Consider the following 24758-nt stretch of genomic DNA (forward strand, 5'->3'; position numbering starts at 1 on the left):
ACTGGGCGCATAGGTAGTGCTGCACTTGTGTGGTACTGACTTCACCCGTTCGCTCGACAATAATCTCGCTACCTACCGCGTAGGATGTAACATTTATTGTAGATCAAACCGACATACCTTCCTTGGCTCGGTACCTTCGGTAGGTGCCTTCGTCGTGGGTTTCAGGCTTGCGCGGCCAATGGACAGAGGCGCAGTCTGTGCCCCGCTTTTCCGCGCAACGGCTGGTGATATTCGATACCGTATCCGGCGGAGCAACGTCGCACCGCCAGCCAAAATAATGCCGATAGCTTCTTTTCCCGACGCTTGCTTTGTCAACTTTGCAGTCGATAACTCCATGTACAGCTTCGAAGTATAGCTGCCCGTTTTCTCTGCCGCTATCACCGACTCCATACCTCGCAGCTCCTACCTAGCGAGCCTACCCCTTCGATCCATGCTCGACTCGCGATGAAGACAATCAGGTTTGCGACCGCGCTGCTAGCGGTCGTCTCCGCCCACCGGCTCGGAAGCAATGGCCCCTATAGTCGCGATGGAGAGAGCCGTGAAGCACATACATGCACCATCGATGGAGGCGCACCTCTCTTTCCGTTCCTGACCAAGCTGAGGGACAGCGCGGTTGAATTGCTCTTCGGCCGACACCCCACCAAAGACGCTGCCCGATCGACTACCAGCATCGACAGTCTGCGCAACAAATATGCCAACGAAATTGTCATGCGATTTAATGTCACAAATATGGAAGAGGAGAAAGCGCTCGCTGAAGCATCCAATCGCCTATTCCTCGACGTCTGGGGCGTCAGCCGTGATTACGTCGATATCCGCATGCCTACAAATCAGGTCTCGCCGCTCCTTGGCCTACTTCCCGAGAAACTACAGTCTTCGCACTTTACATTGATATCCGACCTTTCGCGAGCAGTATACGATTCTCTCCCCAAAGACTTGGCGTCACATCCTTTGGGGGCCAAAGGGACATTTGGCCGGTCCCCTAGCCGCCTTACTGTGGATGATAGCCTGTTCTTCCTACGATATCACCCCTTGAAGACAATCATGCAGTGGATGCAGCTTTTGGAGTCCATTTTTCCGGAGCACGTCAAATATATGTCCATTGGGCAATCCTCCGAAGGCCGTGATATCCCCGCCCTTCGGGTCGGCCGCCCTGGCACTGACGCCGGTGACGGCCCGAGAAAGACTATGGTAATAACGGCTGGTCTGCATGCGCGTGAATGGATCTCGACCACAACTGCCAATTATGTGGCATGGGCACTGATTACGGAGTTTAACAAAGATCCGGTCATTACCAAGTTTTTGCATCACTTCGATGTTGTTATTATTCCAGTGTTGAATCCTGATGGCATGGAATACTCCTGGCAAAGTGACAGACTTTGGCGAAAATCGAGGCAGGAAACCAGTCTCAGGATGTGCAAAGGGTACGACCTCGACCGATCATTTGGTTTTGGCGATTCTTCCGAGCACAGGCAAAGCGACCCTTGCTCCGAAGACTATGGCGGCGAGGAACCTTTCGATGCCGCCGAAGCCTTGGCATTCTCGAGATGGGCCCACGAAGAGACGGAAAAGAATAACGTGAAGTTTGTGGGAATGATCGATTATCACTCCTACTCACAGCAAATTCTCTTCCCATATGCATATTCGTGTTCGGTTGAGCCTCCGAATCTGGAGAATTTGGAGGAACTGGCAGCTGGTATCGCCAAGACAATCCGCGTGTCTAGTGGGGAGTCATATAGCGTTTCGCCGGCGTGCGATGCCGCGTTGATGACAGAGAGGGCGAAGCCTAATATTCCGCGCAGCAGGATCAACGAAGGTGCTGGCTCTGTGATGGACTGGTTCTATCACGACATGAACGCCCACTTTAGCTATCAAATCAAGCTGCGTGACCATGGCCTTTATGGCTTCCTACTGCCAGACGAGGAGATTATCCCGACAGGTCGGGAGATGTTTTATGTTATGAAGTATGTGGCCGACTACTTGCTGGGCAATAATGGGATTGAGATGGTGGACGAGACGCCCGAAAACGATAATATGATGAACCAGGAGCTTCGCCGTCGCTATATGCGCCGTTAAGGAAGAAATTGTATATATAATAAACAAGGATAACAGAGACTGTTTTGAGCTGAAATTTAACACTTTCATCTTCTAGTAATGGTTCGTCCAAAGCGTCAAGCTTTTTACTAATAGGTCAGTTCAGGTTAACAACCTCAGCCCTTCAACTTGGCACAGGCTACTAAACCCCTCTGCTCGCCATCCTCGCTGTCCTCACTATCCTCACTATCCTCACTATCCTCACTATCCTCACTATCCTCACTATCCTCACTATCCTCACTATCTCACTATCCTCACTATCCTTTCTATCCTTAGTACTTAACGTCATAGGTAATTGAACCTCTCTACGCCAAGCACTATATTCAGCCGCCAAGGCCCCGATCCTGAGTTCTCTACTCGCTCTGACTCGTCTTTTTGCCTCAGCCGCCCCCGATGCCAGGCGGCCTAGCACAGCAACTTTAGACGAGCCCCAGTCCCCACCGATAGAATTCAGACTCAATGAAACATGCAGCGGTCGTGGGATATGCTGACAGTGGACATAAGGTAAATTTAACTGTTAGCGCAACGTATATCTCGTGCTTTCACCCAAACTATTACTAAATGAATATACACTGTACTTTAAAAATTGGTTGTCACTGGGTCAGCATTTACTGTGCCCCGCCGCGGGGGGCTTGTTGTCTCCTCTAGGAAGGTGGCCGATTTTGGGGTCTATTATTTATTGAGTAGACGTGGCTCACGATGCTCAGTCAAAGTTCCCTTTGCTTGTGCTATTTTCTTTTTCTTCTTGGCCCCTGTCTTCACTCGAAGTTACACAACAAACATACGAGGATAGATCAAAGATGTGCCGAGCCGCTGAATCCCTAGCCACTGCGGCGAGAAACGTCCCGGAGCGTGATCTTCTCCCCGCTAACGTCATTCCACGCCACTACCAATTGGAACTTGAGCCTGACTTTGACAAGTTTACTTTCAACGGTAAAGTTGTGATTGATCTCGACGTTGCTGAGGAGTCCAATTATATTACCCTCCATAGCTTGGAAATTAGCATTCTTGGCGCAAAAGTTACCTCTGAGGACAAAGAGTTTGGGTACGTTGAGTCTCTGCTGACAGCGACGGGATGTCGCTGTCGCATCGCCATTTCGCCGTCTGATTGATGGCGGGAGCTTCGGAAGTCCCCTACAGCTGTCCATGCTCGAATCTAGTACTGACTTATACTGCGCAGCGAAGACATCAAAGTGACTCAAGATGAAGCTCGTCAGACGACCACCGTTTCCTTTGCTGAGAAGCTCAGCGAGGGTAGCAAGGCGCAGCTCGAGTTGACTTTCCTCGGCCAGCTCAACAACAAGATGGTCGGATTTTACCGTTCCGGCTATGCTAAGACCGATGGCACCAAGGGTTTTATCGCGACAACGCAAATGGAACCCACTGGTGCCAGACAGGCATTCCCCTGCTTTGATGAGCCGGCACTCAAGGCAGCATTTGACATCACTCTCGTTGCAGAAAAGCATCTGACCTGTCTGAGCAATATGCCGGTCAAATCTGAGGCCGAAGTGTACAGTAGCATCTCGAATGGTACTCGAAAGGCTGTAAAATTCGACACTTCCCCTACCATGTCAACGTATCTCACCGCATTCATCATTGGTGAGCTTAACTATGTCGAATCCAACCTCTTCCGCATTCCGGTCCGCACCTATGTTACGATTGACCAGAATGTCGAGTACGGCCGCCATGCTGCTGATCTCGGAGCGCGCACTCTTGAGCTTTTCGAGAAGGAATTTGGAGTCGAGTTTCCTTTGCCCAAGATGGATCAAATCGCTGTCCTTGATTTCGCAGAGGGTGCCATGGAGAACTGGGGACTAATCACGTATCGGGCTGTTGATTTGCTTGTCGAAGACAATGCCGGCGCTGGTCGCAAACGCCGCGTTACCGACATTGTTCTTCACGAACTTGCTCACCAGTGGTTTGGAAACTTGGTTACCATGGAGTGGTGGGAAGGCCTTTGGCTTAAGGAAGGATTCGCCACGTGGGCTTCGCTGTACGGTGCCAACGTATTCTATCCTGAGTGGAATATCTGGGCCGATTTCGTCATTAGCTCACTTCAAGATGCCCTGCACCTGGATTCCCTCAGGAGCAGTCACCCCATTGAGGTTCCGGTCAAGAGCGCCAACGAGATCAACCAGATTTTTGACGCCATCTCATATGAGAAGGGATGCTCTGTTCTCCGCATGATTTCGGTACACATTGGAGAAGATGTGTTTCTGAAGGGTATCAGAGACTATTTGAAGAAATTTGCTTACAAAAATACCACAACCGATGATCTGTGGAACTGCTTGAGCGAAGCGAGCGGCAAGCCAGTGACCGAAGTCATCGCCCCGTGGACGCGAGAAATAGGGTATCCTGTCTTGTCCGTCTCGGAGGACTCTGCCACCAAGAAGATTACAGTCCAGCAGAACCGTTTTCTTCGGACTGGCGATGTCACCGCCGAAGATGACAAAATTCTTTATCCTGTCATTCTCGGCCTCCGCACGGAAGCCGGTGTTGACCGCACTACGGTGATGACAGGGCGGGAGACTACTCTGAGTGTTTCTGCTGGCAGCTTCTTCAAGCTCAATGCCGATCATCCTTCAGTCTACAGAACATTGTACTCGCCCGAAATTCTAGCTCGCCTTGCCGAGGCGGCACGCGCCGGAACTCTGAGCATCGCAGACAGAACCGGTTTAGTCGCGGACGCCGCGGCCTTGACTGCGGCTGGCTACATGAAGACGTCTACTTTCCTCACGCTAGCGCAGAGCCTCAAGGATGAGACCTCTTTCTTTGTGTGGAAGGAACTCCTTGTGGGCCTCGGTGCGATGTCAACGGCGTGGATGTTCCAGGATGAAGCAGTCACGGAGGGCCTCAAAGCCTTTAGAAAGGAGCTTGTTACCCCCATTGTTCGTAAGCTTGGGTACGAAATACACGAGGCAGATGGTCATGTTGATCAGCAGCTGAAGGACATGATAATGAGATCCGCTGCCATGTGTGGCGACGAGGAGACAATCAAGGCCGCACAGAATGCTTTCGAGAAGAGCCTGAAAGGAGAGCTGTCTGCACTCCACCCAACCCTGAGAACAACGGTGTACGCAATTACGTCTCGATATGGTGGTGAGGTTGAGGTATGTAGATGAGGGTCGGGAAAGCGGTTTGTTACACGGAAAATGACTAACCTGTCTCCTGTTGCGAACAGATGAACCAACTTCTAGACCGTTACCGAACATCAAGTGTTTCCGATGAGCGCATCTCCGCACTCAGGGGATGCGGCTTTTCCAACGATCCTCAGGTCATCAAACAGGTGCTCGCCGCCATGGATAACAGCGAAGCTATTAAGGATCAGGATGTGTATATCCCGATCGGGGGTATCCGTAGCAGCCGCACAGGCGCGGACGCGGCATGGAAGCACTTTCTCGCTAACTGGGATACGTTCTATGAGCGCTTCCCGCCCGGGCTTTCCATGCTCAAGAACCTCGTCAAGTTCTTTTGCGAAGGCATGGGAACGCCGGAGCAACTGTCCCAGTTTAAGGCCTTCTTCGAGGGCAAGGACATCCGCGGTGTGGACAACTCTGTCCGCCAAGTGATTGACTCGGTGCAGGCGAAGTTGTCTTGGGTCGAGAGGGACTCTGACGATGTCGTGGCTTGGCTTAAGGGCAATGGCTACATGCAGTGAGAAGGATGGTGTGTTCTTGAGAACTATGGGGCTCGTCTAGTGTTGTCGTGGTAGGCCGCGCTCTGGCATCGCCCTCAGAGGCAACTTTTGCGCCAAGAATGCTAGTTATAGATTTCAACAAAGCAGGCGGTGCTGCTCCAAGTAGCGCCGGGGCCGCCAGCAGGGGCATCCGAACAGACACGACGGTATGTCACGAGAAGAATCTAGAAGATATCTATTAAAAGAAAATGAAGGCCACAGAAAATACGTGTCGTGATCAGAAGAACCCCGTAAAGGTCGGCGGCTTTTCTAGCGCTGGTACCAATAATGGTGGCGTCGCGAATAATAAAAAGAAAATATTCATACATGAAGTTTTGGCGGAGTTTGGGGTTTGCGGCGGAGGTTGTCTCTAATCCCCCCTACTTACATACATACACACAGTACATACATACAAATCTAACTAGCAGGGTAGTACCTGTACCTAATCGGGCAGCCAGCCAGGTGAGCCGCTACCGTGAGTGGAACGTTTCTGGTTTGATGTCCAGTGTCAGCGCATCGCCCAACAAGGCTGCGAGGAGCGACGTGGTAAGTTGACGCAAATTTGTAAGCCTGTGCTGCCTGGTAAAAGAAGTCGTCAATATTGCGCGTAGGATGACGGGGGGTTTTCCTTTATGTCCGAGCTGGCGCACAATTGCAGTGGTGGCCGCGGTTATCTGGGAGTTTGTGCTCGTGTAATTAGAATTTTAGCTCCAGGGAGATCCAGCGGCAGCAACCACTTTGCCGATGATCCGTCACAGAAAACGGAACACAGAGTACCTACGTACAGATGACAGCAATAGCAAGTAAGAAAGAAAATTCCCCCATGCGATCAATGTTCGTGTAATCCGCTCATGAATCCAGGGCAAAGCGCGTCCACTAGTTTCTCCGCAGCGCCTTTTGGGCCGCATCCGCCGGTTCTCTAACTGGCTCCAAGTTGGAAGTCGGTTAGGCAGAAGGCGCCGTTGTCAGCTCACCGAAGCAGGGGACCTTACCAATAATAATTCAATTAAGCAATTTCCATCTCCCCGCCCCGATGCCACGCTCAGCCGCCCGCAAGTCTCACCAGCTACCTGGCATCTCGTCGGAGTCTGTGTGTTAACTTAGCACCAGTAATTAACTAGCTGTAGCGCTGCCCACGTTCGTTGTTAGTGCACCTCGGGGGCGAAAAAACACATTTAAGTGGCCGACGTCCCGTGTCCGATCTGTCCAAAACACAAGTCGACATCATTAACCGTTTACACGATTCTATCATTTGAACCGTCTCCAACTCATTACACCAGTCACATCTAAGAACGAGCCTCCAAAAAAGTAGCCAATATGCCTGTTGCACTCGAGATCCCCGATCAGTATAGGTGAGGATTCCCCGTCAACAACACGCGGTACAACCACGGTGCTAACAAACGCTCTACCTCAGCTACGTGCTCGCCGTAGCCACCACCACGTTCTTTCTCAACACCGTCCACATGTTGCGCACTTCCAAGTTCAGAAAGCTCGCCAGGGTCCCCTACCCCGCTCCCTACGCCTCGGACGAGGAGGTTGCAAAGAACCCGAGCGCCTCCAAGTTCAACTGTGGTACGTGGGCGCTTCCATCTCGCGAGCGCTCTCCGTCTCTCTTGCTCGTTTGAGCAGAGTTAGTTAGCCTCCAGAGTGCTAACCATGACCGTCATTGACAGCCCAGCGTGCTCACGCCAACTTCACGGAGAACCTGACTCCCTTCCTCGGCTCACTCCTCGTCGCCGGCGTTCAGCATCCCGTCGCCGCCGCCACCCTCGGCGGTGCCTGGTCTTTCTCCCGCCTCATCTACCTCCTGGGCTACACCAGCGACGCCGGCCCCAAGGGCCGTGTTGTGTATGTGATTTTCAACCTTGGCATTGCTGACCCATCGCTGACAGCTAGGTTGCAGCGGTTTCGGCCTCAGTGCCCTCTGCGACATTATTCTCAAGGGTTACGCTGCCTACACCTGTTACCAGCTGATATTCTAAGAACTCAATGTTCGGGTGCGGGAGATTCATAACAAGGCCGCGTAAGATGGCCTGAAAAGAGTAGAAATTGAAGCTATTCTCAATCCAGAATCTCGCGTCATGCATTATACTCACGTTTCTGCCCCGGTTTTGCCACTACCGTTGATGATAGTTTCCTTAGCCCGTGCATCGCTCGCATGGAGGCCGCCAAGGAATGTCCAGTCCCTCAAATACTCGTCTCTCGGCTTCTTCCATGCTACTAGCGCTCGCATCGCTGCGCTCCAGGTCAATCCAGCGACCGTCTTCCCGGCTGCGAATGCCGCTACTATCAAACTTGAGCCCCTTTTCTTTCTTACAGTATCTTCGAAGGTCTCGTTGAAATGTCGTCTCACCGCTCCAGCCCAAAATGGCGCATCCTATCGTCTTCCAGGGGCTGACAATAATGTCGACGCGTCGGTGCACCGCTTTTGCCTCCTTTGGGTCAAGCCATACAACCAATGCCTTGTCAAGTGTGTCAAAGCCTGTGCTCCAGGAGCTACCTTCGCCTTTCCACGGAAGTGGTGCCTGTCCTCGTTCACTGTTCCTGGTCGACAGGCTGAGCGTGTGTGTTATGTACTTGTCTTTCTCAAGGCTCAAAACAAGCTTTTCGACAAGCTTGATAGTCTTGGACTCCTCTCTATGTGTTAGTATGACGTCGACATCGCCGCTTTCCTCCCGACCTCTCCTATAACCACCCACAATCGCCATATCATATCCTTGATCAAGCAGGCGGGCGTGGTCCAGGATAATATCCGCAATTCTAGCAACTTCTTCGCGACCAATCTTCTGCTGAAACTCGTCGTAATATTTGACTCCAATTTGCTGAACACGGCTAAGCGCTTGCCAACCATATTCCACAATGTCGTCCAGATCTCGCCATCCTGAAGAGGCATGTCAGTACTCCTCCGTCTTAAATGGCACAGTGCTCGTAGCATATGCATGCCTTTTTGGTAGAACTCTCTTGCATTTGTATCTCCCACCCCCCAAATGTTGTAAAATGTGCTCAACACGCCGGTTTTCGGGTCTGCTTGGGATTTTCGGGTCTCCTGGGTTTGCCCCGTTGTATGCCACTCCTGATACAGCTCGGCAATCTTATTACCGCAGCCTGGCAAGCGAGATACTTCTGTAAGGGTTGCAGTATTTAGCATGCTATGTAGCACTCAAGTTTGCGGCAGGGGCAGTACCTTGAGGGGTTTGTATCTTGTAAGGATACGCCGCTATTGCGGATATTGATGTAGAGTAGGCCCGTACTCCTATTTTATCACCTTGTAGGAGACGGAGGGTTCGAATGCTCTTAAGCGCGGCAATAAAAGCCGCGTTAGGTGGATTTATTGGAGTCGGTCGCTGGCATGAATAAGTTGTGTGAAGATAGTTTGGAATAGGGGGCATCGGCAAATCGTGCTCTGACGTGGATTGACGGATCAGGCCCGGCCTCGCAAAAGGCTCCGCTGAAGGATAATTGGACGTGTTTGGGTTTTCCTTCTGTTTTCTTTTAAAACGCGGAGTCGACTCGGTGCTTGATTCTTCTTTGTCGCCTTCGGCGCGGCCCAGGATGCTGCCAACCTTCGCTCTGCCATAGCCGGTTCGACTGTTCGCATTTGATTTGCTGCGGGCTCGCTTTTTTCCTTCATAGACTATATATTTTGACATTGGCACAATTGCCCCTCTCTGTATAGAGTCTGTTAGCCATGACAAATTCACGACTTTCACGACAGAGCTATCTGATTCCGAGGTCGATGCTAGAGCCTCCGCGTTTTGGCGCTTTGACTGCCGCCCATCGAAGCCTGCATCTTGACCGGGCTCATCGCTTGTAGCGTCTGTTTCGACAGGCTCTGTCTCGAGTTTCAAGCGGCGCAATTCAAACTGGGCACGCTGCTTCCGGGATACTCTGCCAAGCACCACTTCTGCTTCATTGACGTCATAAGTCAGAGTTGGGATATCCTCCTCCAGTTTGTGCAACTCTGCAGGCGTCAAATGTGTCTGTAGGAGGAAAATGACTGGCAGGGGAAGCGTCATCCTTCGAGTTCTTCAGTGTACAAGCAAGTGCGTTGCTGGTGGTGCTAATCTCCGGAGTAATTTGGGTACGGCATCGAGTCACTTGGCCCATGCCCGTGCCATATTCGCCGAGGCCAAGTTGCTTGCTTGTAGCAAAACAAGAGTTTGTAGAGTTATGGATGGAACGGCGAGATTGAGTTCAGCTCGCAAAAGCGCACTGGTATGTACCTAACCTAGTACTAATGCCCTACTTTCGAAGTTTTCTATAACCCCTCTTCTAAAAAGTACTTTTATTATACTGACTAAATAGCTTAAGATTAATGCCTTTACTATACTAGTGACATGTAAAGGCTTTCCCCTAAGTTGATAGATTTATACCCTCATAGAGGTACCTCGTCATCATTTTCGCCCAGAATTTGTGCACGTGACTTGGCGCCAATGACGCGGTCCCGCGATCGAGACGCAAATGCGCTTTGCGGTTGTCCCAGTTTCTGCGTTTATGTGCAGCCGAATCACTCCATCTTTTGCGCCATTGGAATATCACTTACAGCCATTATACATCTTCAAACTCCATTTCATCCTCATCATCATCTTCCCCGCTGCCGTTGCCCGCACTTTCTGCCTTAATTTCGGGTTCAATCTTCGCCCTCTTTCTGCTATGCTCTTCTAACTCAGTATCACCTTTTGATAGCTCCTCGGAAGCATCTCGCTTCATCGACGGGCCGAGAGATAATGTGTCCAGACCGGAGTTACCGCCAGCAGCTGGGACATCTTCAAAGTCGTCTTCGTCCTCTTCAGAGCCGTCTTCCTCGTCAGAGCCATCTTGCTGCCTCTGTGCAGCTTCAGCTTTGAGTGTTTCGAAGATATCATCGATCTGAGCAATAGCCTTGCTGTCTACCTGCTTCTGCTTTGACTCATCGTTCGGCGCGGCTTCGCTCTTGATAACAGAAGGTCCTGTCCCAGTAGCACCCGCAAAGGATTCACCAGTAACAGTGCTGTTTGACATCCAAGACGGCAAAGCATTCTGGGCCGCCAACTTTTCCCGGCGCGCGATCTCCGCCTCCTTCTCTGCTTCTGATGCGCCCTCAACAGTCGAAATGTTGACAGAGATGGATTGGGGCCCTGTGTTCATCAGTCCCTTTACTGCCATTGGTCTGTTTAAGCCCGAATCCATGGGCGTAGTTGCCGCAATCTGGTGCGTCGCGTCGCGAACCACTGGTCTAGCCTTTGCGAGAGCGCGATCAAAATCACATTCTGGTATGTGTACATTGTCGATTTTTTGCAGAAGTTCACTTATGAACTTGAATTGGTCGTTCAGCCGAGTGGACTGTTCGTGACCGCCAGCATTGCGATCTGCTTCAAAGGTCAGGACATGGCCGCATCGATGGCACAGGAAACCGTTCGGGCCATGGCTGTCCAATACCTCCAAAGGCGACCATTCAGCCTTGCAGAACGAACAGACGTACTCCTTCTTCTCCGTTGTTCTCTCCGTTGTTCCTTGAACATCTTTGTCAATTGTGTAGACACGCCACTTTATGGCATCGATGGTGTGGCGGTAGTTGATGTAGTACCAAGTGCGATTACTCGGTCGTGGGTTTCCTTCTCGGAACTCTGGCCTCGTGTGTCTATTTCGACCGCGACTATTAGCCACCTCGCATTCGAACGTGGACCGAGTGCAAAACTTACACTGTCAAGAATCTATCCTCCCTGAGTTTCCCGCAGATTTTATGAAGGTCCTTCGGGTTCGTGGCCATCAAATAGGCCAGGTCGTCATCACGGAGACTGTTGAGCCTATTAGTTACAGGCCCCGTGTTTCAGTGGTGCGGGAAAGTCATACGCTTCATGAAGAATGAGCGCGTCTATTACTAGAACATCTCTGGTTGGATAGAAAGCTCGCATCACCGATTTGACAAGTGTCACCGCGAGATCCATGACGGCGATATCTGCAGCTCGTACAGCCTCTGTCTTTGTGAATGCTTGCTCCTAATACTGCTTCAACATAATCGTTGTTGTTGTTTCTTGGCTTGCAGAATGCGCAGGTGCTTTGTCATGCGCTGGATCGCGCTGCCACCCAAAGGTTCGATCGATCGAAAGTCGCTCGGTCGCCACGCTTCGTATTGGTTAAGTAAGGCGCGCAGGCAATTCTTTTAATTCTGTCTACAAGAAGAGCGTATACGCGCACGGTGGTCGACTTTGAGATGGACAATGTTCTGGCGGCTGTTGCAGTTGGAGAAACGCGAGTTGCGAAGCAGCTGGTCTCCTGCGGCCTAAGAGTAGCTAAAGTGGGTACACCAAACATTCATATCACATGAGTTCCTGCTCGGGTATGGCAAACTTTCAATGTTTGCGCGCAATCATTAATAATACTTCGTATCAGCCATCTTGGAGTCTCATTGAGAGCAATAGGTCTGTCTGCCTTACGATGCGCACTGGTATCTATAGCCATTGGGCATCAGCTGCGTACAAAGCGTTACACGCAGGTACTTTCGGTAGCATCAAAACAAAACGCCAAAATTGTCCAGCAACTATTATACACCCACAACTCGAATTGAGATCACCCGCTTTACGCATACTTCCTCAGCTGTAGAGTTGGTCATTAGTAGTGTGTTCCTGCCATATGAAGATTGCCAAACTCACATCCAATGTCAATGTTCTCGAACTGTTGACTTCTTGGTCTCGATAGACTCCGACCAAACTCTCACTATCCTGGAACAGTCCTGTCTTCAAACTGATGACAATAAACTGCATGCCGGGGCCAGCATGCTCGCGGATGTATTTTTTGATCTTGTCCACATTCGCATTATCCAATGCTGCATCGACCTCATCAAGAACGAAGAACGGGCTGGGCTGGTAGCTATGGATAGCGAAGAGAAGCGCGAGAGCTGCCATGGTCTTCTCGCCACCAGAAAGGTGTTCCATGTCGCGGAATCTTTTCAAGGGAGGCATTGCATGGTACTTGATGCCAGACAAGTACGGCATGTCTGTGTCTTCTTCAATATCTAGATAGGCCTGGCCACCGAGGGGGTAGGCATCCGAGCGGGTCAGATCTTTGTAGACGTGCGAGATCTGCTCCTGGATGTGTGTAAATGCGTTGTTGAAGATTTCGTATCGTTTCTGCTTAATATTGCCAAAAGCTTCCTTCGCCTCTTGAGCAGCCGTTTTGGAGTCCTCGTATTCTTGATCGGTTTGCTTTAGGCGAGACTCAACACTCTCAAGTCGTTCCATAGCACGCATGTTCGGGTTCAACTTTTCCAACTCAGATGTCAGAGTTGCGATGCGTTCTGTAAGAGAATCGTCCACGGTAGGGTCATCGGACTGTACATCTCGGTTAGCTCTCGGCACACTACCAAGCTGACTCTCCCAACAGTGCTACTTACTTCCTTCAGATCATCGTCCAATCCGTCAAAATTGATTTCGATGCCATGGTCATCCAGCGCTAGATCAACCATTTCTTCGCCCTCAGCATCGACATCCATGGCATCTGGGTCTTGACGCAGCAGGTCATCTTCACTGGGCAAATTGTCTAGCGCACCCTCGGCTAGGGGGATCTGGATTTGCTCTAGGCGGCACCTGCGAAGCAGCCCAGACTTTCCAGCACTATTCTTCTGCAACGTTGTTTCCAAAGCGTTGATGCTCTTGTTCAAGGCCTCGATGTCCTTGCCACGTTGCTGTACTTCAGCCTTGGCCTCATTGACGCGCTCGCTCTTCTCTGCAAGGTCGGCTTGATGTTCCTCCAAGGTCTCCCTGAGAGCCTCAAGCTCGTCTTGTTCCTCGCGCAGTTCCGTTTCAATATCCGCCTTCTCTTTGGTGTAGCCCTTGATATCTTGCTTCAAGCGCTTGATCTGCTCCTGCATTCTCCTAATACGAGCCTCGGTATCACCGTGTCGGGCTACCTCCCACTTCAGGCGGCTTTCAAGACGCTGTTTCTGGACTTCATATTGATTTCTCTTCTCAGAAACTTCTTGCTCAAGTTTTCCTTGAGATGCATCGAATGCACGAATGTCGCTATATCCGAGTCGCTTACAGAAGCCAGAGAAGATTTCGTCTTCGACCTTGCCGATGGCATTCTGGAACTGCTGTACAGTAGACGTCGTGCTTTCGAATTGTTTCGCTTGTTCCTTGTATTTTGGCTGTATCTCCCGGAGCTGTTTCTTCTGATTCTCTAGCTCTCGCTTCTTGCTAGAGAAATTTTCTTGGAAGACAATAAGTTCATCCTTGGTAGCTTTAACACGGCGCTCCAGGCCACCAAGCTCAATTTGCAGTGTTTCCTCTTTGCTGCCGCGTCGATCGGCTCTCGGAAGGCGATCAATCTCTTCTTTTAGCTTTGCAGCCATTCTTTGAAGGTTTTGAACATCTGCCTCTTCAAATTTTCGCTTAGCCCCCTTGGGTTCCGGCCCACGACCACCAGTCATAAGACCAGCTTTGTGAATAACATAGCCCTCTAGGGTGACCGCCTTGACGGGGATTTTTTTCTCGTAGCAAATGTGTTTCGCGATGTCGAGGGTCTCGCACACCACGGAACTTCCGCATGCGTACGACAACGCACGTTCGACGGAAGAGTCGAAATTGATAGTGTCGATGGTAAGTCTGGCTCCAGTAATGCCCTTGACAGATGTGTTGACAGCGTTGACCTTGATATTGTCCAAGGGAATGAACGTCATTGGCGCGAACCGTTGTTCCTTCAAGTACTGAACACAGTCAACGCCAGTCTTTTCTGTGTCAACTACCACCGAGTCAAAGTCCCTTCCCAGGGCCACGATAATGGCTTCATCGTATTTCTTTTGCTTCGGAGTGCACAAATCGCCAATTCTGCCTCGCACTCCCGGGAAGATGCGTCTCAAAGATGCAACCATGTCTTTCAAACGCGCCTCACGATCATTCTGGCGACGGCCATCGTCAGCCTCTCGCAGCTTTTTGGCGACATCCTCCAGCTTTTCTTCGAGCTCCGTCCTTTTTTGATTGGTGCGAACACGCTCAGACTGCAGCTGGTTGAATTCTTTCTTCTTGGCGGCAATTTCATTAGAGAGGTCCTTGGCTACAGACTCAACGGCATCTTTCCTTTCCCCTACGCTGCTGAGCTCAGATTCTGTTTTAGAAATGGCTGCCATGATGCTGTCAACCTTGCCTTTCAGATTGCTGACCGTCACTTCGTCGGCCTTGCGTTGCCTCTCTAGGTTTTCCAGCTTGGTGTGATCTGCACCTGAGCGAGCGATAACTTCGCTGCGAAGCGTGTTGTACTCTTTGCGATCAGAGTCACTGATTGCCACGCCTTGCTTTTGCATCTGTTCTTGGATGTCTTTCTCGAAAATGGATTGAGCTTTGTTGACACTCTCAATGTCATCCTGCACCTTTTGTACGATATCCGCTTGCTCATCTCGCTCTTTCGCAACTTTCTGGCTTTGTGACTGCAGCCGATCAACTTGCTGCGACGACTCATTGATTTTCTCCTCGAAGGGCACCAGCGCATTTTCACCATCTTCGATCGACCGCTCTTTTTGTCGGATTTCTCGGTCCACTCGGCCAACGCGTCGCGAGACTGATATTTGTTCTCGGCGCGCAGCTTCGAGTTGTCCTTCGTAGGATTCGACATTACGTCGCAATTCTTTCAGATCCTCGTGGTGACTATGGATGGCAGCACTCGATTCATCCATAGCTTTCTGGAAATGAAACAGCTTCCAGAGACATTGCGTTACAATGGCAGCATCTTTCTCGTCCATCTTCTTTTGGAAGTTGTCGGCCTCTTTCTTTTGTTCACGGTATTGCTTGATTTCGGAATTTATACCTCGTCGTCTGTGGAGTTGGAAGTTCTGATTCTCCACGGCCTGCTCAGCAGCGGCTTGGAGAGTTTCGTATTCTTGCTTGTATTCCAGACTGCCAGAGATGTGCTCAATCAAGCGTGTAAGATCCTGGGGGGATTGAGACGCAATTGCCTCCACATCTCCTTGGAAAACAAGAAAATTCCTTGCTTTAATGAGAATGTTTTCGCTTTCCAGGGCCGCATTGTACTGCTGTGCAGTAACGCTTCTGTCATTGATGCGATATTCACTAGCGCCTTGATTTGTGATGGAGCGTTTCCATCTGTGTTCTTCGCCACTATCATCTTCATACACAGCCATGACCCATGCAGTTTTGGGGTCGCCGCGTGAGGCTTTGTCATCGCCTGCTTGCGCTGCTCCATTCGTTGCGACAGAACCGTCGTCGTTGATCTTGGATGTCTTTAGTACTCGTCCTCGGTAGACCAAGTCTTTGAGGTGTGCAGAACGAAGGTGGGACGACTTTATGCCGAGAACGAACGAGATGGCATCCATGCTGTGAGCAGGTCAGTAAACGAAGAGGCTAAGATACCGTGGGATAGGCGTACGAATTAGATTTTCCAGAGCCATTGGGTCCGATGATCGAAGTGAAATACGAATCGCCAAACAGAAGGGTGTGGTGCCCTTTGTAAGACTTGAAATCTGCGCACAATGTTAGATTTCTGGTCGCGTCTGCGCCAGCAGCAGGGTGATAAGTACGTACTGAAAAGTTCGAGTCGATTTAGCTTCCCCATTGTTTCGATTATCAAGTCTAGTGCGGCAATTACGAGGTTTTGGCGGTGCGCGACAGATTCGATGTGGCTTCGTCCTGCACAAGCAGTCTTGATAAGTGGTATTCGAAGCAGATGCGCGGCGCGTGATATGTGCACCAAGTGTAGAAGAATTCTCGCGTGATTATCGGTATAATTTGTTTGTCTCGTGAAGTTTCTCGATATCACTGTACGTCATACTAGCGAAGAGCGGCGTGGGAAGGCCTTGCACGATGCGACGCAGGTTTGATGCGAAAGACTGGTTGCGGAACGCGTCGCGCAACCGGCGGCGCCTGCCAGGCAGCGTTGATGTGAGGGGAGGAGGGTGGTCGATGGCGCACAGACCACCTTCACACCAAGCCCAGCTACAGTAGTAGTTCACTCATCTGGAGGCTTGATGAATGGAAAACAATTATTCGTACGGATGTACAGATTTAGTACACACAGCGACAGAAATTTTTCTGCGTCAAGCAGTTTCAAGCAGTGACGCATGGATCTTCGCACTTGAGCATTATACACATTTTCCTCAGTCCCTAGTTATCTCGGGTCTACGGTAGAGAGCATGAGAAAACTTTCAGCTTCCGTTATGGCACGTAGTAACCGAGTTATCACTCTGCTTTTTTGAGGCTCACGCTCAGCTAGATTCATGCTCTTCTAGTCCAGCAACGAGCTGGTGCATCAGCTTCGAGGCGCACAAGAGCGGTCATATCAGATGCCTACATAATAACTACATACTCCGCGTAGCTGGCGGCGTGACTAAATGCTGCTTTGGCTTCTACTAACTCGGTGAGGTAAAGAAGTATCAGGTGGCCTCTATCGCGCAGCTGGTGACGCCTTGTTGGTGTTTCCTAGACCGAAGGGCATCGGTGCTTATGGATGTCACCAGGCCGGCTTAATTCACACGTGCAACGAACTGCGATTCCATAGGTAAACAGGCCTCAACAAAATGATGTCGCGACCTGGGTGTGTAAGCCCCGCTATTAATAGTTAAGAAGATACCTCAGTTCTAAGTACCAAGCATGCCGTAGTAAATCGCTTTGGGCTGTAACCCGGCCTGGCTTTCGCTGGCGCACACTGGAAAGTGCCGCTTCTGCGTTGCAAAAGGGGTACCCGTCTCGAAGTATCCACTTGCCAGTTCGGCAAGCTCTGTGTAAATACACTGGTCCACGTACGTTTCGAGGGCCCTTCTTACATGACAGCAGCGATTGTTCCCTGTTCAACTTACATTCTTCCACCATACCGTAGCTCTCTTGTCGCATACACACATCTCCATGCCTCTGACCCTTTCCTCCCTGCCTGCGTCCCCGTCATCCTATCTCGTCGTCGCTTGCCTACCGCTCTCGGCATAACTTACTACGACCGTTCATATTAACGTACAAGCACCAGGCTAAAGATAGGTATATCTTCTTTACCGCCTCGCGCCCGACGGCCTCTTTCTAATTCTTGCCCCCCTCGATGCATGCTAACGCGTTGTAACTCAGTTGCCAAACAGTGCCGTCACCGCCAGGACGTGAGCAATGGATGACGAACAGCCAGCGGCGGTGCCGATTCCAACTCCAAATGCAACGTTTCGAGACCCTATATCCGACGAACACCAGATTGAACCTGGCCTCTCCTCACCACTGAGCTCCTCGCCCCCCGATCCGACTATCCTCGACACTCCCAGCTTAAGTGCTACAACTCCAAAAAGCCCGAAGCTCTCAAGACATCCATCCTTCTCTGGCAGCAGCTCTTACCAGGATGACTGGGATTCGCTTCCGCCCCTAGATCGCCTAACAGTCCTAGACCTCTTGGATAATTTCGCGTTGCCTCAGCAGCTAGAAAAGCTTCAGAAGGGTATTTCAGCTCAGACTGATAAAGTACGCCGTTCCAGGGACGTACTGAAATCAAAGACTTACAATGCACGAAATCGAATGGTCGAAGAGTGGCGACGCCGAGTGCCTTCGGCAGACGAACAATTCGATCGCTATCGAAAACGAATGAGACAGCGCGTGGACAAGCTAGGCAGGCAATGGAACGACACAAAGGCCATCAGCTTGCGCGAGAAGATATCTTTCATTTGTGGCGTTATGAACATCTTCATCAGTGGCTATCTCATCGGCGGTCATCCCGAATTTTTCCACCTCTGGTACACCGCTCAACTCGTGTATTTCATGCCCATCCGCATGTTTACATACCATCGTCGTGGCTACCATTACTTCCTTGCCGATCTCTGCTACTTCGTCAACGTACTCCTCATGCTCAGCATATGGGCTCTTCCCACCTCCAAGAGACTCTTTACCGCCGCATTCTGTCTGGCTTTTGGCAATAACGCAGTTGCGATCATCATGTGGCGCAATTCTCTGGTATTCCACAGCTTCGACAAAGTTACATCGTTGTTTATACATATCATGCCATGCGCCACTCTGCACTGTCTGGTACATCTCTACCCGCAGGAAAAACTACGAGACCGCTTCCCGGCCATATGGGCAATCAAAACAGCAGAGCCCGGCTCATCAACTGCATACGCTAATATCGTATCTATGCTAGCGTGGAGCACCATTCCATACGCGCTCTGGCAACTCAGTTACTACTTCTTCATTACAGTTCGCCGGAGAGAGAAAATCGCCGCTGGCCGGCCAACATCGTTTACCTGGCTTCGCCGCTCATATGCCAGGACTTGGATCGGCAAATTTGTTCTATCCATGCCAACCACGCTACAGGAACCCACGTTCATGATGATTCAATACGTGTATGCTGTTCTCACTATGCTGCCATGCCCGCTCTGGTTTATCAGCCGCTATGCGTCAACCATCTTCCTGCTGGTTGTGTTTGCCTGGAGCATATACAATGGATCTACCTATTACATTGATGTTTTCGGCAAACGGTTCCAAAAAGAGCTTGAGGCCATGAAAGCTGAAGTAGTCAAATGGCAGACCGCCCCCGAACTCATGCTTACCTCGCCCTTGATGCAACCGCAGCCTGAGAGTGGGAATGCTGACGTACAGTCCAAGAAGGCTTCCGGTACGCCTAGTCTTGGGCCGAATGCCGTCACCGCTAGAGATGCAATGGCAAGAACGACAAGCCTCGACCGCATCCCGCTTCTCGATGATTCTACTACCACTGCGAATTCGACCAGCGTTGATGGGGGAGCGCGAGACGTAGCTCGTGAGAGAAGGACCACCGACTAATGATGCAACCACCGTTCTATCGCGACAAGGGGCAGACAGTTTGTCAAGTGATAGTCGAACTTCTGCCATACAGGCTTTCCACCTGTCGATTGATTGAGTCAAGTCAATAGCTAGTTTATTGTTACATTAAATCGGCAGGCATGTGGGTGCTGCCTTGCGCTCTTAAGCAACATCCTGTTCATAATCTTCTAAGCACTTGATACCATAGAAATACAGATATGATTTAATTGGCATTGTTAAGCTAGATTTTCTTGCCATCGAATAGACTCAAAATGTGGCGAGTATATCCATCAGTATCATCACAGGTTCCCCCGTTAGAAGGCACCTGCGAATGTCCAATGCTTTGTTATGCTATCATTAAATTCGCTATGCGCTATAAAACATTATGCAAATACAAAATCGGTCGCTTCTCAAAAAATAACGCTCCTTGATTTGCCGTGCTCTTTCCTTTGCCCTTCTGCCCCGTCCTAGCTGTCTTTATGTTGCTTCCTCCCTATCCTTGACTCACGTCGTGTCCCATGCCTTTCCTTCCGTCGTGTTTCATTCCAATCATGTCACAGGCGCGTCCGGTTTCTTCGCTTTTGACTGGCCTGTGCTTAGTATCTCCGGAGAATGCGCCGTCATCAAAGTAGCCGCGAGGCATACATCCAGACTACTTGAGTCAGAGCGGCTCCGTGTGTGTATTCTCGCACATCATGTGGGTATGTAAAGTCTTGCCAGAATGAGCTGCGAGAGCGTTGTTGCGGTAGTAATATGCGCAAGGGGGGAGGGGGGTTCAACGATGATCAGCCATGCGAGTTATCGAATGATACCCCAGTCTGCCAACCTCCCACCGCCGGCTTCTCCGTCTTCCTTGCTACCTGGTCTTCGGCCGAAGACAGACCAGAAGCGGAGGGTTTCGTCGCCAGCGCCTGTTACCACGACTCGCCCATCGGGGCTCATTGCAAGATACAGAACTCGATATGTGTGGCCAGTCAGACTTGCGACTTGCTGCATGGAAGGATACTTCCAAACAACTATCTGATTTTGACTGTACCCATGGGTAGACACAATTTCATTCGAGTTCTTCGACCACGCCAAGTTACAAACTTGGCTTCCAGTGTCGATCTCGTTAATAACAGAGCCTTTGATTGTGTCGTAGAATATTATGCGTCGATCTGCGGTGCCACCTCCGGATGCGAGTAGTCCGCGTTGGTGCGGTGACCACGAGATAGCTTTCACAGCAGCCGTATGGTCCGAAAACTTCCATAAGGGTGTCTCTGTCAGCTTATCCCATACCATGAGCTTGTTGTCATTGCCACCGCTAGCCAGTTGCCCGTCCTCGCAGTTCCACTTCAGGCCACAAACCTCCTGTTTGTGCCCAACGAGTTTTCGGAGCCATTGGTCTGGTGCTCGCACATCTCTGTGATAGATGAGCCTGTCACGGGAGCCTGAAGTTAGAATATGCGAGTTCCACGCCAAGGACCCAACCCGAGCTGTGTGGCCTGTCATAGTCCTCAACCGTCTGGTCTTTTCGGCATCCCAAATCTGCACAAGGCCTTTGCCAGTACCAATGGCAATATGGGTTCCCTTTTGTATCCACGATACACTCGTGACAGTGTCGTCTTCCAGCGTACAAAGCTTGTTCACCTTGCTAGTTTGTGCGTTCCACATATACACGCTGGATCCTAAGCCCACACCAAGTACATTTGCGCTGCCCCAGTCTACCAAGTTTAGGTAGAAATCATCAGCTAGCTCTGGCGCATCGAGGACCTTGTAAGGGACTTTGTTTACGGAGCGTGGTTGCCTTCGGGGGCTCAGCAACATTTGTTGGCTTCCAAATCGAACTGGCGACAAGCTATAGTTCTCAGCTCGGGTATCTAGGTTCGGACCATGCCGGCTCTGTGGCGTTTTGGTAGGTGTGGGATGGCCAGCGATGTGATGGTGCCGGGGTGACATATATGAGAAAAGATTCTTGTGTGGAGTCGATGGTGTGAGTGAGGATGGTAGTGCAGTAGCGGGGTTGTTATTTGGTGGTGTGTGAGACCGTGTGCCATCCGTGGAGTTCCTTCGTGCGCCATTCGGCACGGTGCTGTCTGGTGAAAGGGACGATGCCACCTGTGGCACTGAGCTTTCGAACATCTCTGCTCGCAACAGCGAAGAAAATGTACGGTTTGCCTCCTCGGCTGCGATGCTGTTAGCGCCTCTGAAATACGCTTTTTCGGGGCATGTACAATGCGGAAGGCGGCTTACTTCTCTGGAAATGTAACTCGCCATGTGGCGTGCGCTTCTTTTGCTTTGGCAACGCTGCTGGTGAGCCGTCCTCATGAAGTAAGCTGAAGCTAGCTTGCAAGTCTTGCCCGGACCGACTCGGAATAAACCTTTGACGTGTTAAGAGTCTGTATTCAGCTCCACGATATCTCTGACAATACCGTACCTGTCTCCATTGATCCTTTGGCGCTTCCTACGCGGGCTTGCACTTGGCGTGCTTTCCCGGTGCGGGCGATGCATGTCTCTTGCTAAAGCGCTATCGATAGAATACGTATCAAAGCGAGCTGCTCTTGTGACCGTCGGGAGGCAGGGTTGGGATGCTGCTTTTGGTCTGGTCGACAGGTTCGCTGGTGCCCGCAGGCTGATTGCTGACGAGACAGGCGCCTCGCGACTAGTGTCGAGATAAGTGGCGTCTGTCGAGCTGATCGGAATCACAAATGAGAAACCCCAGGTCCTTAGGACCGGTGTTGCTACTGGTTGTAGAGTGTGCTGGAAGGAAGTTGATGATCTATTGGTCTATGGGCCGGATGCCCCTTGTCTACTTACCTAGTGCTCTGGTGAGCCTCCGGCACGTGACGATAGAGGCCACTCCGTCAATACAACGTCGAAATAGGAGGACAAGCTTGTCAACGGCATGAAACATTGGGCTATTGTAGTGATAGAAGCTTATGTCTTTATTACGTATGTACGCTTATCAAAAAAAAAAAAAAAAAAAAAAAAAAAAAGCGGCGGACGTACTGACTGGGACAACGTAAATCGAGATAACATGCTGGGGTACTTAGGTACATTGGTTAGGATAACAGGCCTGGGAAGAGGGTTGACAATCATAAAAATATCGGGATATTAGATACCAGATCATGCACACGGCAGTGCGCAACTAACTAATAAGATAAGTGAACTACCTCCATACATAGATCACCAAGTTCCCTCCAGGTTCCCGACGCGAAATTGGCGCGATACGGAGCGCGTTCTGCGCGCCCAGCCATTTAACTCAGTAGCGGGGTAGGACAAGGGGTGCCTCTCCCGCAGCCAATCCAGCCGCCCAGCGCTACCTCGAACACGCTTTCAGGTCTGTCTGAGTCGCGTGCGGCGCAGCGTTGGATAACAACATGTAATATCCCTTGTGCACGACGTAACATAAACAGTTTCGACAAATAAACAACAATCACGGTTTCGCGAGAGAGAAAAAACACCACCACCCAGAGCGGGGCACAGCGGCTGCGTTTATAAAGGGATGTTTTGTGCTGCCGAGTTGACATTGCCAAAGTCACGGGATCGATCCGCAGGGTGAAAAGCATGCACCCATGACCATTTTTTGTAATTGCCAAATTGCGTCTACATCATGTCTAGCTATAAAATTCCAAGATCTAGGAAAGGAATGTCTAGATGCAGTGACGGAGACTGTGCGAGTAATGTGCATGTCGTTCTGCAGGCAGATCTCTCCTCCTTCCACCACCTCTTCCACTCGCGGGTATATATTCTTGCCTCCCGTTGTAATTCTTATTCATTAGCAACCAGGTGGTATAATTTCAAGCTGTAGACTCTGCTTGAGCGAGAAGACGCTTCCGCCAGCCATCACACACCGCCTCGAAGCCACCAATAACGTCTCCGCAAACTCCCGCACACTCTCGCTTCTGTAACCTCTCTCCCCAATTGCCCCTCGTAAGCCATCTTTCTCCCTCTTCTCGCAGCTCATCGTCTTTTCTAAGCTCAGCAACAAGTTCTTTTGAGCTCTTCAGTCTGCGGGTTGCAGTGGTAATTGTTTGTCGGGACATATGCAGAGTATCTGATAGATAGCTCAAGGTCTGTATGAGTTCAGCTGTGACAGAATGCAGTGCTGTTAGAGAGTTAAAGGCAACGGTCGAAGGCGTCGGCATAGCCTCAAGCAGCGAAACTAGGAGCGGTACCAGGTCGTCGATGGTATCTAGATCAGGCGTCGGCGCTAAAGGTGACAGCAAAGGGAAAGTCAGGTTGTGGAGCTGGCGGGTTTGATGTGCAAGGTGTGTAGTGAGCGCTGTATGCGCAGTAATGAGTCTGTGAATACTAAGTCAGTACACGGTAGGTTATTCGCTATGCAGTGGTACTCTTCGCACCGTGACGCATTCCCCTCGACGCTTGACTGCGACCCGAGATCACGCAAACTGTCTGTGACTCGCCGAAAGACGTCATCCTCCGGTCCGCCGTAGCTCTCTGTGCCGCGACGAACCAGAGACTCAACAGCATCAATTCTTGCAATTAGACTCGCGGTGAAACCAGCAGCGTCCAGGTCGGATTCCGAGCCGTATTCACTGCCGTCGTACTCGCTTCCCGTCCTATGGTGCCCTCGACGAGAGGGGGAGGGAACAGAAAGGTTTGCATCTTTTGCTCCCCCTCCACGTTCGGCAACGGCACCGTTCACATCCACTCCGCTATCACGAGAACCATCCTGCTTCGGCGCGTTGCCACTATTTTGGTTGCCAGAATATTCGCCTTGTGCGCCGTCATCGTCGTCGTCGTCGCCAGAGTCCGAAAAGGCATCAGCAAGCTCATCGGCCAAATTCCCCATGCCGTTGCCGGCTTGTCCGCCCCCGCTGGCTAGTATGCTCATGTCCAATGTATCTTGGTGTGAAAGGCTGTTGCGAAATGGGGTCGTGACATCGCTGACGGAAGATTTCGAATACCTGCGGGTAGTTGGTGAAGCATTATGGCCGTCTGCAGCAGACGAGTGTCGCGAGTGCTGAGGCGTTTGTTGTGACGCTGGCATCTCGGATGTAGTAGAGGTAGGTAATTGTTCACCGCCAAGGCCTGGCCAAAAATGCGGCGGCAGTCTGATGATTGTCGTTATCGAGCTGCAGCACTCTGTGCTACTAAATGTGCCGCACAGTGGTCTGAAACCAGTCGCAGAGGGGGCGAGGTTAAGATATCGTCGAGTCGGTCGAGAAAGCGAGCGAATAGGGTAGTGTAAATTACAGAAGTGGTCGTAGTTACAGAAGTGGTCGTAGGTCTATTATGTCGAACCCAGTGTGGCGCCGTCG

The 24758-nt window shown here is 50.9% G+C and overlaps 8 protein-coding genes across 8 annotated transcripts; 4 read left to right on the plus strand and 4 right to left on the minus strand.

Annotated features, from left to right (window-relative positions):
• Positions 1 to 444: 444 nt before the first annotated feature.
• Positions 445 to 2073, plus strand: ISF_04036 (zinc carboxypeptidase; the record flags this gene model as incomplete). The annotated part of the gene is made up of 1 exon (XM_018847642.1): positions 445 to 2073. One exon carries the CDS (start codon positions 445 to 447, stop codon positions 2071 to 2073), a length of 1629 nt encoding a protein of 542 aa, XP_018705222.1.
• An 818-nt stretch (positions 2074 to 2891) lies between these two features.
• On the plus strand, positions 2892 to 6574 carry ISF_04037 (aminopeptidase; the record flags this gene model as incomplete). Its single annotated transcript, XM_018847643.1, has 7 exons — positions 2892 to 3136; positions 3272 to 5201; positions 5273 to 5745; positions 5790 to 5934; positions 5983 to 6046; positions 6201 to 6313; positions 6476 to 6574. 7 exons carry the CDS (start codon positions 2892 to 2894, stop codon positions 6572 to 6574), a joined length of 3069 nt encoding a protein of 1022 aa, XP_018705223.1.
• A 510-nt stretch (positions 6575 to 7084) lies between these two features.
• ISF_04038 (Membrane associated eicosanoid/glutathione metabolism-like domain protein) lies at positions 7085 to 7749 on the plus strand (the record flags this gene model as incomplete). Its single annotated transcript, XM_018847644.1, has 4 exons — positions 7085 to 7119; positions 7182 to 7339; positions 7441 to 7615; positions 7671 to 7749. The coding sequence occupies 4 exons, from the start codon at positions 7085 to 7087 to the stop codon at positions 7747 to 7749; spliced, it is 447 nt and encodes a 148-aa protein (XP_018705224.1).
• Positions 7750 to 7905: 156 nt separating this feature from the next.
• On the minus strand, positions 7906 to 9783 carry ISF_04039 (DNA-directed DNA polymerase, family X, beta-lik; the record flags this gene model as incomplete). The annotated part of the gene is made up of 3 exons (XM_018847645.1): positions 7906 to 8648; positions 8867 to 8890; positions 8952 to 9783. 3 exons carry the CDS (start codon positions 9781 to 9783, stop codon positions 7906 to 7908), a joined length of 1599 nt encoding a protein of 532 aa, XP_018705225.1.
• A 532-nt stretch (positions 9784 to 10315) lies between these two features.
• Positions 10316 to 11694, minus strand: ISF_04040 (Transcription factor TFIIE, alpha subunit; the record flags this gene model as incomplete). Its single annotated transcript, XM_018847646.1, has 3 exons — positions 10316 to 11387; positions 11449 to 11544; positions 11600 to 11694. The coding sequence occupies 3 exons, from the start codon at positions 11692 to 11694 to the stop codon at positions 10316 to 10318; spliced, it is 1263 nt and encodes a 420-aa protein (XP_018705226.1).
• A 631-nt stretch (positions 11695 to 12325) lies between these two features.
• Positions 12326 to 16309, minus strand: ISF_04041 (RecF/RecN/SMC; the record flags this gene model as incomplete). The annotated part of the gene is made up of 5 exons (XM_018847647.1): positions 12326 to 12343; positions 12400 to 13077; positions 13140 to 16071; positions 16124 to 16217; positions 16279 to 16309. The coding sequence occupies 5 exons, from the start codon at positions 16307 to 16309 to the stop codon at positions 12326 to 12328; spliced, it is 3753 nt and encodes a 1250-aa protein (XP_018705227.1).
• Positions 16310 to 17841: 1532 nt separating this feature from the next.
• On the plus strand, positions 17842 to 19494 carry ISF_04042 (hypothetical protein; the record flags this gene model as incomplete). Its single annotated transcript, XM_018847648.1, has 1 exon — positions 17842 to 19494. One exon carries the CDS (start codon positions 17842 to 17844, stop codon positions 19492 to 19494), a length of 1653 nt encoding a protein of 550 aa, XP_018705228.1.
• A 3779-nt stretch (positions 19495 to 23273) lies between these two features.
• On the minus strand, positions 23274 to 24487 carry ISF_04043 (hypothetical protein; the record flags this gene model as incomplete). The annotated part of the gene is made up of 2 exons (XM_018847649.1): positions 23274 to 23778; positions 23838 to 24487. 2 exons carry the CDS (start codon positions 24485 to 24487, stop codon positions 23274 to 23276), a joined length of 1155 nt encoding a protein of 384 aa, XP_018705229.1.
• Positions 24488 to 24758: the final 271 nt, after the last annotated feature.

The sequence above is a fragment of the Cordyceps fumosorosea genome (assembly GCF_001636725.1).
Source record: "Cordyceps fumosorosea ARSEF 2679 chromosome Unknown scaffold_8, whole genome shotgun sequence".
Lineage (NCBI taxonomy): Eukaryota > Fungi > Ascomycota > Sordariomycetes > Hypocreales > Cordycipitaceae > Cordyceps > Cordyceps fumosorosea.